Source organism: Myxine glutinosa, chromosome 11 (genome assembly GCF_964187855.1).
Source record: "Myxine glutinosa chromosome 11, kmMyxGlut1.1, whole genome shotgun sequence".
Taxonomy (NCBI): Eukaryota; Metazoa; Chordata; class Myxini; order Myxiniformes; family Myxinidae; genus Myxine; species Myxine glutinosa.
The window spans coordinates 27535402-27553814 of NC_136271.1; the positions used below are offsets into that span (position 1 = coordinate 27535402).

The 18413-nt window shown below is 34.2% G+C and overlaps 1 protein-coding gene across 2 annotated transcripts in view; it reads left to right on the forward strand.

Moving 5' to 3' along the window:
• LOC137436521 (laminin subunit beta-2-like) overlaps nt 1–18413 on the forward strand; it is a 205141-nt gene that overhangs the window by 92287 nt on the left and 94441 nt on the right. For both annotated transcript variants that reach the window (XM_068130383.2, XM_068130382.2), the window contains exons 9-10: nt 16951–17071; nt 17252–17440. In XM_068130383.2, the coding sequence (XP_067986484.2) occupies nt 16951–17071; nt 17252–17440 (310 nt within the window). The remainder of the gene's footprint in view (nt 1–16950; nt 17072–17251; nt 17441–18413) is intronic.

Genomic DNA, 18413 nt, shown 5'->3' on the forward strand with positions numbered 1-18413 from the left:
TAACATTTCCTCCTAATTCATCCTTGAACTTTCCAATCACCTTTTTATTTTTAGAAGAGAACAACTCACTCTCTGGACTGTAATTACTCGTGTCATAGATATTAATGTCTCTTTTCATGTCTGAATAAACATCGTTGGTATTAATTTTCAAAATAAAACTATCTGTATCCATATAAAGTAGATTAACATCATTTTGATATTTCTTCCTCAAGTTATTATAAAAGTAATCATACATTAATGACTTTGATAAATCAAGAATTGTTGTTCCAATATAAATAGGTTTGTTCATTTCAATACTCTCTTTAATCAAATGGATCGCACAAAAGTTCTCAGTAAAGACCTCAGCTCGAGTAAAACTCGGTCTATTAATTAATTTTGATGCTTGTTCCCAAGATGTTGATAGTCTGATATTTTGTCTTTTCCTCACATTCTCCATAGTCTTACCAAAGACCGCATTATTCATCAATTTATAAAAGTCTTTCTCAAAATCTGTTTTTGACTCTGTTCTTCTTTGTGTATTAAAATCAATGTACCCCTTTAACCAATGACTTTGATTGAACTTTAGAACCCTATGGATCTTCTCTACTCTTAGACCTTTTGATAAATATTGTCGCAAATTTCTTTGGTGTAGAACATAATTTTTCTTGTTATATAATGTAGTAAGTAATTTTTCTGTTGATTCACCTATATCAAACGATCGTTGATAATCACTCAACCATTCTTTCTTTGGACTTTCTTTCTCACAAGCAAATGGGAGATCTTTGTGTAGGTTATGGAGTTCCTCTGGATATTTTAAATCAATTTCAAAATAATAACCAACTTTTTCTTCATCCAATTCTTTTTGTGTAGAGATACATACATCTTGTAAAACGTTTTTGTAGTCTTTTTCCTTTACCCATCTAAGTTTTCCATAAGGAAGAGCCTGAGACATTGCCCAGCCATACAGGTTGTTCGCGTCATAGTACATCAAGTAAGAACTCTCTTTCGTTGGATCATAATTTGGAAGATATTTGTTATTTGCTTTTGCGTATCTACTCGAGCAGACTTGTGAAATTCCACCTCTTTTTGCCTTTTCAATCATCAAAAGCATATCAACATCGGTTATCAAATCCAAATCTTGTTTTGTCATTTTCAACATCGCACTCCAGGCCAATCCAGGTGCTGTGTAGTAGTGAGCAGGATCCAATCCATATCCAGTGCGACAAACAGATCTAAAGGCTTCAAATACATCGGCCAATAAAAGCACATCAGTTTTGAGATACAAATCGTGATACTCGCCAAGATTCTTGATGTTATATTTTTCCCAAACATTTTGTGCGTGTACATAATCTTTATCAGATATATGACTATTATTTAATTTGTTATAGAAATTTTCTTTTGAAGGAAGTTGTGTTTCATTGAATCTCTCAAATGAGTCCATATAGTCATAGGGGTAAATTCCCTTTTGTGTTAGAAAATCTTTATCTAAAAAATACTCTGAAAGACATGGAAACTCTTTTAGATTTTGAACCAAGTTAACCAATGGACTTGCCATGAATTTAAATGTATCAAGAAATCTGATATGAGTAATAGGAGATGTGTGAATTGTTTTTGTGAATGAAATGTATTTCTGATCCGTGTTTGGAATTGCTGAGATACTTCCAGAAGTCTTTGAGAGTTCCTTGATAAATAGATGTGTATCATAATGAGCGTTGTTATGAAGAAAGACAGGAATGAAAGAGGGGAGTTGATAATTAATATTACAACTTTGATGAGCCGGACCTCTATATTTACCAGTGAGATGACAATGGTCTCTAACCTTTAGACCTTTACCAATTTTCTCCTCACAAATATGACAGACATTGTTTTTTATAAATTCCCTTTTTTCTTTACTTGTTAAAGACATTGGTTTATTGGTTTCTCTCATTATCTTGGTTAATCGAACACAGTCTTTTTCTAGTCGTTTCACAAACTCCTCTGGGGTATTTGAGCCTCTATACATCTCTAACTTGTTATATTTATCACCAACGGATGATTTGATATAATAACAAAAACCACAAGGAGTATGTTTTTGATATTTATTTGTGTATGATTCTTTTGGATCTTGAGAAGCAGTATCAATTTTTTCTAAAATACTTTCAAAATCAGCATATATAACAAATGGATGTTTGATCTTTTTATTTTCATCTTTGAATGTGATCTTTGAGCCTTCTTTAGGCATATTGATTACCGTTGATTTATGTTCGCCACAATAATTTGAATGTTTATCTAATCTTTCTTGTGAATTGAAGAAGTTAAGACAACGCAAACAAATATATATTTTATTTGTTCTCTTACAGACTTGTGGTTTTATTAATTTAGCAATATCTTTGATGTATGTATAATGTGAATTTTCGTCTGAATTAAAATATAGAAGATTAATATGAGTTTGTTTACAATTGTCAGAAAGCTTTAAAACCTGAATGTTGTTTGTTTCTGTTAGACCATAAACATTAACTGATAAATTATTCATCTTTTCAAATTTAGGAATATCATTTAAAGTCATCGGAAACTTTAGATCTTTCGTATTTAATGTATTCTCATATTTTTTATAATGAGATACTCTTTCATCATGAAAATGTGGAGGATGTAAGTGTGCTAAAATAGACCAGAGAAAACATTTATTGTCTTTATTTTTGATATTGATAACTGCTTTTCTATTTTTGATAACACTGGGTAAATCAATGTAAGAAGAAGCTTTTAGAGGATCTGATTTAAGAATATGAATGTCTATGTAAATAATTTTTCCTATATTGAATCCACTTCCTACGATTGAATTATCCACATCTTGCTCTTGTTTAATAAGTTCATCATAGACTCCTGATGTTTTAAAATCTTGATATGAAGATATAAAGTGTGGCTCAGTTCTCATGTATGGTGCATCTATAACTCCTTCATCCTTTGTCATTTCTAATTTTACTCCCATATAAAATTTAAGTGGTTTCATTTCCTTTAGTGTTTTTTCAATCAACGTTTGAACAGCAGGTTTAACTATTTCTACAGCATCAACTATAGACTCTGGTTCAGGAGGTTTGAAGTTAAAGACTCTTATTTTAATATGTCCTTTGAATGCTCCATCAGAGTTTTTAGTTGTGATAAAATTTGATAAATGTAGATTTGTTTTAAGATGTATTTTGAAGCCTTTCTTGAGGATATTTTTATTACATGTAGAACAGTGTTTTGTTTCAGGTGGAAGAGGGGAAAGTTTGTTTAAAATGTTGTATGTATGTTTTGCGGTGAGAATATGTTGTTTATAATATTTTACTTCCTTCTCGCAAGTATCACAATAAACCATATTTATAGCGTGAGAAAACGTGGTGTTTTATATATATCACTGTGCTTAAAATAAAACACTTTTGAGCTTTACAGCTCCGTTTTATATATATCACTGTGCTTAAACTAAAACACTTTTTCACTCAGAATCATCTAAGTCATAACTATCACATGAATACTCAGAATCATACTCAGAGTCATCAATAAAGCTACTCTCATAACTATCATTTGAGCACAAACTATTAGTATCATAACTATCATCTGTGTTCAATGAAATACTATCATCACCATCATCCAAGTTCAATGAAATACTATCATCACTATCGTCCGAGTTCAATGAAATAGTAAAATCTTCACTGCTGTATTGACTCATATTTAATTAGCAAGAAAAATATTCCCATCAATATCTATATACTTTCTTTCATTAACAGATTCAATCTCTACAATTTTTATATCAAAAGTTATCTTTAAATAATCTCTAACTATCATAGAACGAAATGACATTTCACCAGAAATATTAACATCATTCATTTTACTTAGATCTACACCCTTTGGATTATTAAAGAAAATACAAATGTCTCCTCTAGAATTATTAATGGTCTTATCATTCTTTTTCAAAGTATCGTGGTCAATCACTTTTTCAAGCTTTGAATAAATTGCCAGGAGTAGAGGAGAAACTTTTGTTAGATTTACTTTAATGGATGTCTTTCCAGGTATAGTTAGAGCTCTTCCTTTAAATGAAATAGAGGGGCTCATGTTATTTTCCATAACTGGTTTTACCCAAAAATTTCCATATTTATCTTTGTTCAATTTAACATCTTTGACATATTTTTCTATATCTTCCACCGAAGTAGAGATTGATTGAAATTTGTCTTTTGTGCTTTGAAACATTGTATTTATTAATGAATAAACTTGCGTTTAGTTTAAGTAAAAATTTACCACATAAATATGATAAGTTCTGAAGGATATTTAGAATTTCCAGACTCTCCATATGATAAATTAGAGAATTGTCCGGCTTGTGATAGAGTGGGGCTTAATGATGAGGATTCATATAAACAATGTTTATTCTGTGATTATATTCTAATTAATGATAATAAGAAATATAAAAAAACATATAACTCTTTTAAATTAGAACCAAAAATGAATTACTTTACAAGATTAATAAGAGAGATGAATGTTAAGCATTATGGTGATAATACACCATTTCTTACAAGGAAAGAGACTCTTTGTATTGAGGAAATGTATAAGGGTTTAATGATATTTATTATTCAAAATAATTTTAATGGAAATGTTAATACAAGATACTACATAAATAAAATAATGAATTATTTTGAAATTAAACCAGAACTCAGGATAAAATATAGAGTTTCTAAAATAGCTCAAAAAAAGTTGGATGACTTGTTTTCCAAATATATAAATGAATGATTTTTTACCCGTTTGGGAAAATAAGATAAAATTTAATAACCATAAAAACATTCCAAATTCATTGAGATGTCTAATAGTTGGTTCAAGCGGATGTGGGAAAACCTGTTTACTTTTAAAGATGCTCCTTGGTCCTAATTTTTTAGATTATGATAATTTAATAATTTTTACAAAGTCAAGTTTTCAACCCGAGTATCAACTACTCTCACAGGGTTTTAATGCAGGTCTTAAAAAGGAAGACATTATCGGTTTATTTAAACTTCAAAACAAACTGAATGATTATAATATTGAAGATATAATACAATTATTTTGTGATACACAGAAATCAAAATCGAAACCCATAACTTGTATTCTCAGTGATAATACGGATGATATACCTTCACCTCAAGATTTAGATAAATCAAAAAAGAACCTCGTCATCTTTGATGATTGTGTTAATGAGAGAAACCAAACAGTAATGGATAGCTACTATACAAGAGGGAGACATTCTTCTTGTAATTGTATATATCTTAGTCAATCATATTTTCAACTCCCTCGACGCTCAATAAGAAACAATGCCAATACTTTTATTTTATTTAAGTTAAATTCAATAGATGTAAATAATTTTTGGAGAGATAATTGCTCTACGTTATGTAGTAAAAAAGAATTTGAAAATTATATGAAACACACGATTGGAAAATATAAATATATTGTTGTGAAACAAGATGAGATACTAAATGATATTTTTCAATAAATAAATACAGAAAATGAATACTGAAGAAAGAGAAAGAAAGTTTAAGGAACATCAACAATTAGTTTCAAAAGTTGTTAAACAACAGGAAGAGATAAAGAAGAAACGGAGACAGAAACTAACTGGTGAAGAAGCCTTTGAAAGAAAACAAGAGAAATTCTTTAAACCACTTTTGAAAACTCAACACTCACCTACAGTACCCACGGTAGAATTTACTCCGAAAAAACTTCAAATGCTCAAAGATTTTAGTCAGATAACAAAACAAGAACTTGGTGAATTAGAATATGATGACGAGGGATTATTTCGGAAACTTGAGGAGGTAAATCAACCCCCTAATTATGTTGTGGAAGCTCTTCAAAACAATGAATATTCGGCGGGTTCAAAAACCAGAGCAGGTCTCATTCCAACAGAAGAACCAGCAGTGTTTCATCTTGTGGAAGAAAAGGTATTGATATTTAATGATGAATTGATGTTCTTGAGTTCTACTCAACCAAATGTTAAATTAACTCCAAGATTAATGTTTCTTCTAACAAACCCCGGATTCAGCGGTTCAAAATATTTTGAGGAACCACTTGATATGGAAAGAGAGGAAGATAGGGTATATATTGAGTTGCTAAATGCACTTGATTATGGAGTTTCTGTTGCTGGTAAAAGTAAGAAGAATGAGAAGGAGAAACATATTATTGATGCTTTAAGTAAGCTTGGTTCGGGTGTTAGTTTTCTTCCAAATGACCCATCACAATTAGTTAATAGGCTATTATTGTTGTTAGGTAGTAAGAAGGCTGGAAACAACAATTGTTTTAATGAATCCTCAGCCATTTTAGATCAGTTGATGAACATGAAAATAATTAATAAATGTCAATACAAAGATATTTTATTAGATATTAAATAAGATGAGAAGCACAATTCTTAGTTTTAATTTCACAACGAGCGATTACACAGCTTCATTCCCTTACCCACTACAACTTGACCCCCTTACCTCATATGAGGCATCTTTGTTGTCAATGGAAACTTACAATACCCTTTTTAATATCACAGAGAAAAACAACAAGTTTAGTTATAATCCAGGAAGTGGATATAAAACTATAACCGTTTCACCTGGAGCTTACGAGATTTCTCAAATATCTTCAGAAGTCTCTCGCCTTATGAAAGAAAAAGGTGATGAACCAAAAAATATTGTAATAGATATTCAAAAACACACTTCAAAATCAACTATTAAACTTAAAAATAATTATAAAGTTGATTTCACGATTGAAAATTCGTTTAGAGAGCTATTGGGTTTCTCTTCAAAAAAGATTGAAAATAACGGGACGTTTTACAGTGATAATGTTATCCAAATATCCTCCGGTATAAATTCAGTATTAATTCATTGTGATTTGATTGATGGTGCTTATAACGATGGAATAAGAACAAATACAATATTTTCATTCAGTGCATACTCAACCCCGATTGGTTATAAATTTAATATGGAACCAAAAAATCTTGTCTATTTACCTGTGTCAGGAAAAACCATATACAGAGTAAATTTTAGGATAACCGACCAAGATAATCGTATGATATCCTTTAATGATGAAATTATATCCATCAGAATTCACCTACGTGAAGTTTTTCAATAAATAAATAATGGTTATTGTGAGAAAACACGAGTTGGGAAAATATAAAATAATTACAGGGGAGGGCATGTTCCTTTCACCAGACTATACAAGGTATGTGGGTAGAGGATACTATAAACCTAAGAGACAACGAGGTGTAGGTCATCAATTTCGAAATAAAGGAGATGGGATAATTGATACTCTAATGGGTATTGGTTCAACCATCCTTAAACATAAAGACCTAATTGGTTCAACTGCTTCTGCCGTGGGCTCCGTTGCGGGTGCTATAAAGAGTATAAAAGATGCTCAAAAGGAGTCTCATAAATTACAAGCAATCAAAGAAATAAAAAAAGGTAAAACTCAACTATCTTCACAAGAACGACAAAAAATCATTAAAATACTTGGGTCAGGGTTTCAACAATTTTAATGCTATATAAATACAAGTATGGAAGCGATTGATAGTATCTATGATTTGGATGATACGATTATCATTTCAAACTCCACTAAAAAGGAAGACTATTTTAAGGTAAATGCTATAACAGGAACAGACTGGAATTCAAACGGAACAAAAAGTTTTGAAATAAATAATCAACAAACTTACTTGAATATAGCTGATAGTTTCTTGCTGTGTAAATTTAAATTCACTAAGGCTGCGAATAATACTAATGCTACACTCGTAAATGATTTCTTCTGGAAAATGTTTGACAGTGTCCGCCTGTATATTGGAACACAAGAGGTTGAAGCGGTTGATTATGTCTCTGCTACATCTGAAATGATGAAATTTACACTATATTCGTTTAGTGATAGAATGGGTAAGGGAGCTGTTGAGGGTTTTATTCCTGATATGTCAACGGGTACAAATGCAGACCCTGGTTATAGTCAAAGGAAGTCAATGTATAATGATGACGCAAAAGCTGAGAATAGTTTTACCGTAGCAGTACCTCTGAAAGGTATATTTGGATTTTGTGATTATGATAAAGTTTTGTATGGGCTTAAAATTAGATTTCAACTACAAAGGAATGATAATGTAAATAGATTGCTTTTTGGGGATGAAAATGCTTTTGGAGAAAATAATAAATTTGTTATTAATGATTTGTGTTGGTATATCAGTGAATATACTCCTAATCTTAAAACGGAAGAGATGTTAAATAGAAGACTTAACTCAAAGAAACCGCTAAATGTATCATACCTTAAAAGAAGATGTCAACACGTTAAACTGGAACACACTACCTACACTTGGAATTTAGGTGTTCTTCAAGGAAAGCCAGGATACCTCTGGCTCATTTTAAAAAAACCAGATGGAGAGGACGGTACTAATAAGAATAATGCCCTGAGTGATAATGCAAAGGTGAAACAACTTCGGGTTTCTCTTGATGGCACATTTTATCCGCGAGATAGATTGGAAATTGATTGGGAAAAAAATGATTATGCGGAAGCCTACAAGTCCTACCAAAAGGTGTGTGAAAGTAATGGTAATAATGATCCTATTTTGGATATGGTTGCATTTAAAGGTTTATATACAATCTACGCAATTGACCTGAGTTCTCAAAAGGAAACTATAAAGTCTAATCGAGTGGATACTTCTCTATACATTGAAAGAGGGGAGAGTGAAGAGGTTAATGCATATTGTTTGCTTTTGGAGGAAACAGAATTACAGATTAATACAGATAATGGTGTTATGATTAATATCACATAGGTTTTTTCTCATAAATAAATGGTTGGGGTATATGTTAATCAAATCAATCTTAATAAATTAACATCTTGTATTCAAAATCAAAAGCCTTGTATTATTAATGTTAATACAATTCAAAGAAAAGGAGCTGTAAGAATTGATGTTTTACTCACACACACACAAGTAAAAACACTAAATGATGTTGGATCACTTAAAATTAAAATGACGAAACCTATGTTAAAGAAATATTCAATAGACGAGTCAAGAGGAGGATTTCTCCCGTTTCTAATTCCTTTATTTGCTGGTTTAAGTGCGGCGGGAGCATTGACTGGTGGTATTTCAGCAGCGGTAAAAACTGCTAACGAAAGGAAGGCACAACTAAAAGCTCAAAAAGAATTGGAAAGACATAACAAGGAGTTGGAGAAACAAATTAGTGGAAGTGGTGTAATTGTAGATTTTGCTCAAAAACTTGAAAGTCTACCTGATAAAGCTAGATTGTTGGTTGGAGATATGCTTTCCTCTATCGCTCAAGCGGGTGTTAAACTAACTAAACGGGGTAATGGATTGTATCTTTCTCATAAATAAATGGATAAATGGTTTAAACAATTTGGAAAGAATACAACGTCAAATATAGAACTAGCTAAGTATTGTAAAACACTAAAAATTGATAATGTGGTTATTTGTATGAGAGATGAATTAACACATATAAATAAGAATACAAAGAATATTATTATGAATTTAGACACACAGAATGGTTCTCATTGGGTTTGTATTCATAATAGTCAGGATAAATATTATTTTGATAGTTATGGTATGCCACCACCTGTTGAAGTAATACAATTCTTACAGAATGGTGTTTATCAAACATTCCAAGTTCAAGAAATTAATTCTAAATGTTGTGGCCAATTATGTTTATATGTATTATTTCAACTCAACAATAATGAAAATTTTTATGATATCATTTTTTATCTAATATAAATGACCTATGTTGGAAAAGATGGTTCTATCTTTGGAAAATCCTCTCAGGATATTGATTTATCAAATTATTATACAAAGGCACAGGCTGAACGACAAAAATATAGTGTAAGTAAAAATATTAATATGAAGAATACTTATAAATTAATCAATTATCCAAACCCTACAGATGCGAATGACTTGATTAGATTCAGTGATTTATCACAATATATATCTTTAAAGAAAACAGCACGTTTTGTGAAACAAGTAAAATTTACAACCACAACACCTGGTTATACTGACCATACACCTTTCCTCATTGAATTTAACTACCTGCTTACAATTAAATTTTATAAAGAAGGACATTTAGTTAATATGCGAATTAATAAATGGGGGTATGATATGCCTGATTTAGGGTATAATTGGTCTTTTTCAATAAACATAGAAGACCTACATGATTTAAATCAGTCTCGTAAAGAAGAATATTATCCACTTGGTGAAGATAAGGATTTATGTGGAAGTACAATTAGTAAACAACAAATACGTGATTTTAAGAAAATAAAAATATATGATAGTATAGCGATGGTTCGCATGACAAAGAAGGAAGGTAATGAGATAAGGATAGAAAGCCGAGGAATACAAACCGATTTGGTAGTGGGAAGATGGGGTGGTATTACCTGTCATAATATTAATCTCACATATATTTCTGATACATAAATGGCAGGAAGAAGACTACAAGAGAATTATAATTTTTGTATTCAAGGATACCTACAAGAAAAGGGTGCTCGGTATTACATACCTTATGATTTGGAGCATATACATGGGAATTTTGTCATAAAAAACTGGCCTTATACTGATATTGTTAAACCCACAAATAGAGACTTGTTTAAAATATTAAATAAAAATGAACTTCTCAAAGTTATGAAATATAAAACTCTTTTAGAAATCGTCAACAAATCTTATTGGTATCCTATTATGAGAAAAATAATTATAGATACAAGAATATCTCAAAATCCAGATGAGTATATGTATAATATTCTTTGGGGTTCAAACTCAAGGGTAGCAAGGGATGAGGAAGGAGTTGAAGAAGAGAAGGAGGAAAGAGAGAAAAAGGAGAAGGAGGAAAGGGAGAGGGAGGAGAAGGAGGAGAGGGAGAAAAAGGAGGAGAAGGAGGAGAGGGAGAAAAAGGAGAAGGAGGAAAGGGAGAAAAGGGAGAAGGAGGAAAGGGAGAAAAGGGAGAAAAAGGAGAAGGAGGAGAGGGAGAAAATGGAGGAGGAGGAGAGGGAGCAAAGAGAGAGGGAGGAAAAATATAAAAAGATGGAAATCACTGAGATTCATAAAAGATTGAGTGTATTAAAGCAAATAAATCAATCTCAACGCACCGAAGAGGAAATTAAAGAATTAACAACTCTTATGAAGATAATGGTTTCAAAAATAAGAACGTCAATGTCTTCAATTTCAGGGAGGAGATTTAAACGAGAAAGTGGTGAAGAAGAAGAAGAAGAAGAAGAAGGAAAAGATTATGTGATTGATGATGTTGGTGTCATTGACTTTAGTTAGTTTTTATTTGTAAATAAATGGAGGAGAGAGTGAAGGCATTCCTTAGGATTCTTTATGTTTTAAAAATAAAGATTGAAATGTATATGTTGAAAACCAAAAAGGTTTTGATACTCTGTCGGAATTTTTCTGATAAATAAATATGAGTTATTGTCTCAAATGTAAAAAGAAAACTAAATCTAAAAATATCTCTTATGTTAAAGCTAAAAATAATAGAGTTTATCAAAAAGGAATATGTCAAGTATGTGGCTCTAAAAAGTGCCAATTCATCTCTCCTAAAAGAGGAGGAGACATACAAAAGTTTCTGTCAGGAAGTAAATTTACAACAACTGGAATTCCAGGGGAATTACACCTTCCAGGGTATTCTTTCTGTGGTCCAGGAACAAACTTGGATAAAAGATTAGATGAGGCTGACAATCCTAAACCTTGGTCTAAACCTACAAATAGGGTTGACGAAGTGTGTATGAAGCATGATATTGCTTATGGAAATACCACTACGTTGACTGAAAAACATAAAGCCGACAGCGAAATGTTGTATAATTTGTCTTTGATACAAAATCCAACGTTGAGAGAGAAAGTTGATAGGTTTATTGTGAGAAATTTGATAAATGCTAAATTGAAACTTGGTCTTGGTTATTCCTCAAAAAACTATTAGGCTCTAATGATGTCATCAAGACTGAGGAGCTTTTGGCTGAAGAATTACACAAACCTATAATCACAAAGTTTAAAAGAAGGAAGGTTTATTCTAAATACACCGACCACATATGGTCCGCTGATTTAATTGAATTGAATAATGACAGGGGATACAGGTATGCTTTAACCGTTATTGATTTGAGGAGTAGATTTGCCTGGGTTGTCCCTTTAAAAAATAAAAGGGGTGATACTTTAATGTTAGCCTTTAAGCTAATATTTGATCGGGATAAAAGGAAACCAAAGAAGTTATGGACTGATGAGGGAACAGAGTTCTATAACAAAATATTCATGAAATTTCTTAAGGGGAAGGGTATTAAATTATACAGCACCTTTAATGAAGGAAAGGCAGTTGTTATTGAGCGTTTTAATCGTACTTTAAAAGAGAAATTATATAAAAAATTCACACAACTCGGTTCTCAAAAATGGGTGTATTTAATTCAGGATATTGTAGATAATTACAATAATACAGTTCATTCATCAACACAATCAAAACCATCAGAAACATTTACAAAATTAGAATATGAAAAGGAGATTAATTTGAGAAAGCCCAAGTTTAAAGTTGGTGATATTGTAAGAATATACAAATGGAAAAGTCATTTTGAGAAAGGTTATACACAAAAATGGACTCGTGAATTATTTAAAATCATTGATGTAATGGATACAGTCCCTTGGACCTACAAATTATATGATTTAAATGGAGAAGAAATCTTGGGTTCATTTTACTCACAAGAATTACAAAAAACACAAGTAAGCAGATAATACCCTTGAAAATAATAAATAAATAAATAAAATGTAATGGGGATACGTTTTTAAATCTGTGAACCCCAAACACAGAATCCCACAACTTTTTAGTTGGGGCTTAACTTTTGTGTGTGTATAATGGGGATACGTTTTTAAATCTGTGAACCCCAAACACAGAATCCCACAACTTTTTAGTTGGGGCTTAACTTTTGTGTGTGTATAATGGGGATACGTTTTTAAATCTGTGAACCCCAAACACAGAATCCCACAACTTTTTAGTTGGGGCTTAACTTTTGTGTGTGTATAATGGGGATACGTTTTTAAATCTGTGAACCCCAAACACAGAATCCCACAACTTTTTAGTTGGGGCTTAACTTTTGTGTGTGTGTGTATGTGCGAGTGAGTCATAATAATATACAAACCCTAACCCAACCCAAGCCCTAACCCAACCCCATCCCTAACCCAACCCCAACCCTAACCCAACCCCATCCCTAACCCAACCCCATCCCTAACCCAACCCATCCCTAACCCTCACATTCAAAATCCCAACCCTAACCCAATCCCATCCCTAACCCAACCCCAACCCTAACCCTCACATTCAAAATCCCAACCCTAACCCAACCCATCCCTAACCCAACCCCATCCCTAACCCAACCCCATCCCTAACCCAACCCCAACCCTAACCCTCACATTCAAAATCCCAACCCTAACCCAACCCCATCCCTAACCCTCACATTCAAAATCCCACCCAAACCCTAACATAATCTTTCTTTTCTTCTTTTTTAAATACGTATTTCTTTTTTTTTCTTTTCCTCTTCCTCCAATTCTGTCTTTCAAGGCTTTTAAGTTTGAAGAAGTAGAAATGGGAAGAAAGAATTTTCCAGCATTTTCTTCCTCGAACTTTCTTGATATTGCTTAAATCAAGCGTCATTAAATAAAGAACATTGTTCATTGCTTTAGAATCCAAAGAGTCTCCAAGAGGAACCCCACAGGTAGAGTCTCCAAAATAAAACCAACTTTCCAAGTTCCCAAGGTATAACCACATTCCTGTTGAGCCTCCAAGATAGGTATCACATTCCGAGTCATCAAAACAAAACCCCCATTCCGAGTCTCCAAAAATATAACCATCTTTCCAAGTCCCCAAGGTAAAACCACAATTTTCAGAAATATTGGGGGTTTCCGTGATAAGTCTCACATAGTATAACTGCGGACCATCAGGGAAAACTTCCCTTTCCCAATTTTTTAGGGTTTCTATGATGTGTCTCACATAGTATAACTGCGGACCATCAGGGAGAATTCCCATTTCACAATTTTTTAGGGTTTCTATGATGTGTCTCACATAGTATAACTGCGGACCATCAGGGAGAACTCTCCTTGCCCAATTTTTTAGGGTTTCTATGATGTGTCTCACATAGTATAACTGCGGACCATCAGGGAGAACTCTCCTTGCCCAATTTTTTAGGGTTTCTATGATGTGTCTCACATAGTATAACTGCGGACCATCAGGGAGAACTCTCCTTTCCCAATTTTCAGAAATTTGTGGGTCTCCAATGTATGACTTGTATTCTGGCTCATCAAGGTAGAACTTGTTCAGTGGGTTTTGTTTTGATAACTCACAACAAGTATCATCATGGTAAAACTCTTTTTCAGGATTTTGTGGATCTCCAAGGTATAACTCTTTGGCTGGGTCATCAAGGTAGAACTCGTTCTGGGGGTCTTGGTTGTTCAAAATGTCTTCAAACAAAAAAATAACTTCATCCCAAGTTGTGTTAAAAGCAGAATTTTCATTTCGTATCTCAGATACAATTTCCTGTGAAAGAAAATAACAATGTATTAATTTAATACAATATTTTTATTTGTATAAATCAAGCTCTATGAATATTAAAATAAACTTTGTTAACTCTTACATGAGTCTCATCTAAAAAAAAAAAAAAAAAAAAAAAAAATTAAATAAATAAATAAATAAATAAACAAACTTACCTCCATTGATAAGAGGTTCGAGTCCAGTTCATCAATCTGAAGGTTGAGTTCTACACAGGTAGTAGGACTCCATGGAATAGCAAAGTTATCCCATTCCATTTCGGCATAGTAGTCCATTCTCAAGTGAAGCAGAAAGCGTGTTTGAAAAAGCCTGTGTGGTCGGTGCCTTTTATAAGGACTGGGTGTGTCTTCCTGTGGAAATTCCCTGGGCGTGTCTTAACTGGAAATGATGTGATGGAAATTCCCTGAAAATGATGTAATGTATTACCTGGAAATGATACAATGCTGAAGAGTTTATAAAGTGGGTGGGACTTAGCAAAAGTGGGAGGAGCTTAGCAAAAGTGGGCGGGGCTTAGTAAAAAGTGGGCGTGGCTTAACAAAAAGTGGGCGGGGCTTAGTAAAAAATGGGTGTGGTTTACCAAAAAGTGGGCGGAGCTTACCAAAAAATGGTATGTGGCACTGGAGGCGCTCAAACAAGAACATTGAGGGAGGTTTACCATTTTATCTTAGCTCAGTTAAAATATCTTAATAAAGAACCAAACTCAAACATATTTTTTGTTAATATATTAGATGGTGAAGAGAGTTGTAGGAGAATTAAATTATTTCCCACGCATAAACAAATATTTGTAGGGTCGTTGTTTGAGTGGGTTATATTCACCAGATGATATTAAGAGTAAAAGGTTAAAAGGTCCATGAGGTCAGAAGGATCACAGGTGTTTAAGTGGTCTAATGAATAAGGATAACATGTCAAAAGGTTAGAAGGTTCGTAAAGAACAGGGTGAGAGAAATATAGGTGTTTAGGGGCAATGAGGGAGGGAAAGAATTAATATGGAAGTGAATGGGTCAATGTTTGAGTGGGTCAAAGATTAATCTGCCAGATGATATGTAGAAGAAGGATGATAGGTCTATAAGAGAAAACAAATATTTGTAGTGTTTGAGTGGTCTAATGAACAACATTAAGGATAGGTACTACAGACAAAAGGTTCATAAAGATGAGGGTGGGAGAAATAGAGGTGTTTATGATTTTTGAAAAAGACAAGGGGGTAAATGACATTAGATAGGGATTTCCCATGTTAAACGGAGGTGTCCCAGAAGCAACATTATTACACTACTAGCGACTTCAGCTGCCCCTCTCCGCAAGGGGTTATGCCGCTTTGGGCAAAATCCGTGTTTTTGGGGGTTTTTTGTGTACATTGTCAAGGCTCGTATAAGAGCTAACACACAACATATAACGTGTATATTAAATGTGTATGTCGTGTGTTAACGTGAGTATTTGTGAACGAATCACATATGTTAAGGTGTATATTATATCTGTTAAGATAGCTTATTGTGGCGTTTCGTGGGGGGCACCCCGACCAGAGGTAAAAAGTGTTATAAACCACAAATACATGCGATTACCTTTTGAAACAGTCGCTACTGCTGTTTAACACTAAACTGAAAGGGAGGAAACCTGACGTTCTTGAGGCCAGAATCTAGATCTACTGTACTCTGTATACCCCAGAGAGGATAACATGACCCTTCCTGCCACTCCCATATGGAGTGTGTGTACTAGTATCTTAAATACTCTACAGGAAAAGCTCTATACAAGTTGTTTAAAAAAACATCCAGGATAAAGGGAGTAATGGAAGATTGGCTCAAACGAGTTATTCTCTCTCTTTGATGGACCATACTTTTTCCATCCTGAAAGATTAATGGTGTTGGCAAGATTAAAGGTGTTGTCCCAAGCCCTGTTCATGGTATTTTTTGCAAATGGTGAGTCCTCGTCTTTGGGGGAATCATATCCCCCCTCCCTCCAAGGTATTGGTGCTGGTGAGTCATTGCTCTCAACTCCGCTCCAGCCAATTGGAGCCAGAGATAATGGTGATTGAGTCAACCAATGGGTGTCCAGATTACCAATTACATCGTGACTGATGAACCAATCAGTGTTGATCTTGCATAGACATGCTTATATATGTACGCTCTTTCACTTCCTTCTTTCTCTTGCTGTGATTTACCTTGAGTACAGCACGTAAAGCTTTGGTTATTCTTATTATGTCGTGTTTGTTTTCTTGTATTATTATCTTTATTTGTTTTTCATTGTCCTATCACTTGTTTTAGTGGGGTTTATTGGAGAATCCCCTCTAGAAGACATTCTGACATTTAATAATGTTAGCTAAACACATATAACGTGTTGGGATGTCCCCTCTGCTTGGAGGGGATGTCTCATTGCACTCCCATTTCTTCAAAATATTGTCCCTGAAAGTACCTGGAGGCAGATTCATCTTTGTGGTGTGCCTTAGGCCCTTGAAGTCATGTTACGATGTTTTCATTATGTGTAGGTGCATGGACGGTGCCTCTGCACACACAACACAGCTGGCATCAACTGTGAGCGCTGCAAGAAATTTCACATGGACACGCCATGGGCACCCGCACGTGATCGCCATGCATATGCCTGCAAGCGTATGTCTTCTCTATGCTCGTTTTGATCCTTTACTTGTCTCTGTTTTATAATCTTTTTGTATTTCTTCATTTCCATTTATCCTAATCACAATTGAACTCCCTACTTTCATGATTGTATCTCTCAAGAGAATTTTTGGTGCTATGAGGATGAAATCACTCATGAGACATTTTGCTGGGCAGGGTGCAACTGCAACGGGCATTCTGACAAATGCTACTTTGACATGGCTGCGTTCATTGCTTCTGGGAACGTGAGCGGTGGTGTGTGTGATGACTGCCAGCACAACACGGCTGGACGCCACTGCCAGCTGTGTAGGCCCTCCTATTACCGCCATCCACGTCACAATGCCAGGAGTCATGATGCCTGTGTCCGTAAGAAACGCAATGTGTTAATGCCCACACTACTACATTGCATGCACACATGATATTATCTTCAAAGTATAAGCTAAGAAAAGACATATGCATTAGATCCTAGAATGGTATTACAACCAATGTGGTGGCAGGTGGTGTGTGTTCAGCACTCTAGACAAATATTCAAGAGGTTGTGCATTGAAATCTGATAGAATGTAGAGTACTTTGCATTTGATTATGATCTAAGCATCTGGAAGCCAAGTTGATCTCAGGAAAATCGCAATGTCACCATTGGAATTTCAATGAAAACCCTGCTGGCTTTCTGTCATGGATGATGGGCAGGGGGAGCCGGGGCAATCATGCGATGGTTCCGGGGCAATCATGCGATGGTTCAGGGGCAATCATGTGATGGAAATTGTTTTCTTTCTTTACCAAGGTGAGGCTCATCGAATAGCTGGAACAGAGCACAACAAAACAGTATAAAGCAGGGAAAGACAACAACAGCATTTTAGAGGGACACAACAGAGAGGCACTAGGAGGAAAAATGAGCGAGGGAAAGAAAGAGCAAGGACAGGGTGGCGGAAACAAGGGGTGAACAAGCTGGTTACAACCTTGAAGGTAGTCAGTAAGCCACATGTAAAGCGGAGGAAAATTTGAGAAGACATCATTACCTGGAAAGGATAGGGTGGATTTGAGAAGAGTTAACGGCAGCAGAAACTAGAACGGCACTCTATAGAGTGCATACCTCCGCCAAGCTGAACAGTTTACGTTTTGTATCTCACTGATAGGCCAGATCTGGATCATGAATTCCATCGTGACGGAATCACCATGTGCACTCTAATTTTGAACATATAAGGTAATTATCTTGAATGCTAAGAAGAGCAGAGAGAATTCAATTATATGTATTGAACCAGAACTGTCACATGGCTACAGACGAGTACTACTCTCAGTGAGGCAGACCAGGTAATGTGACGGAATCACACGTGGGTGACGA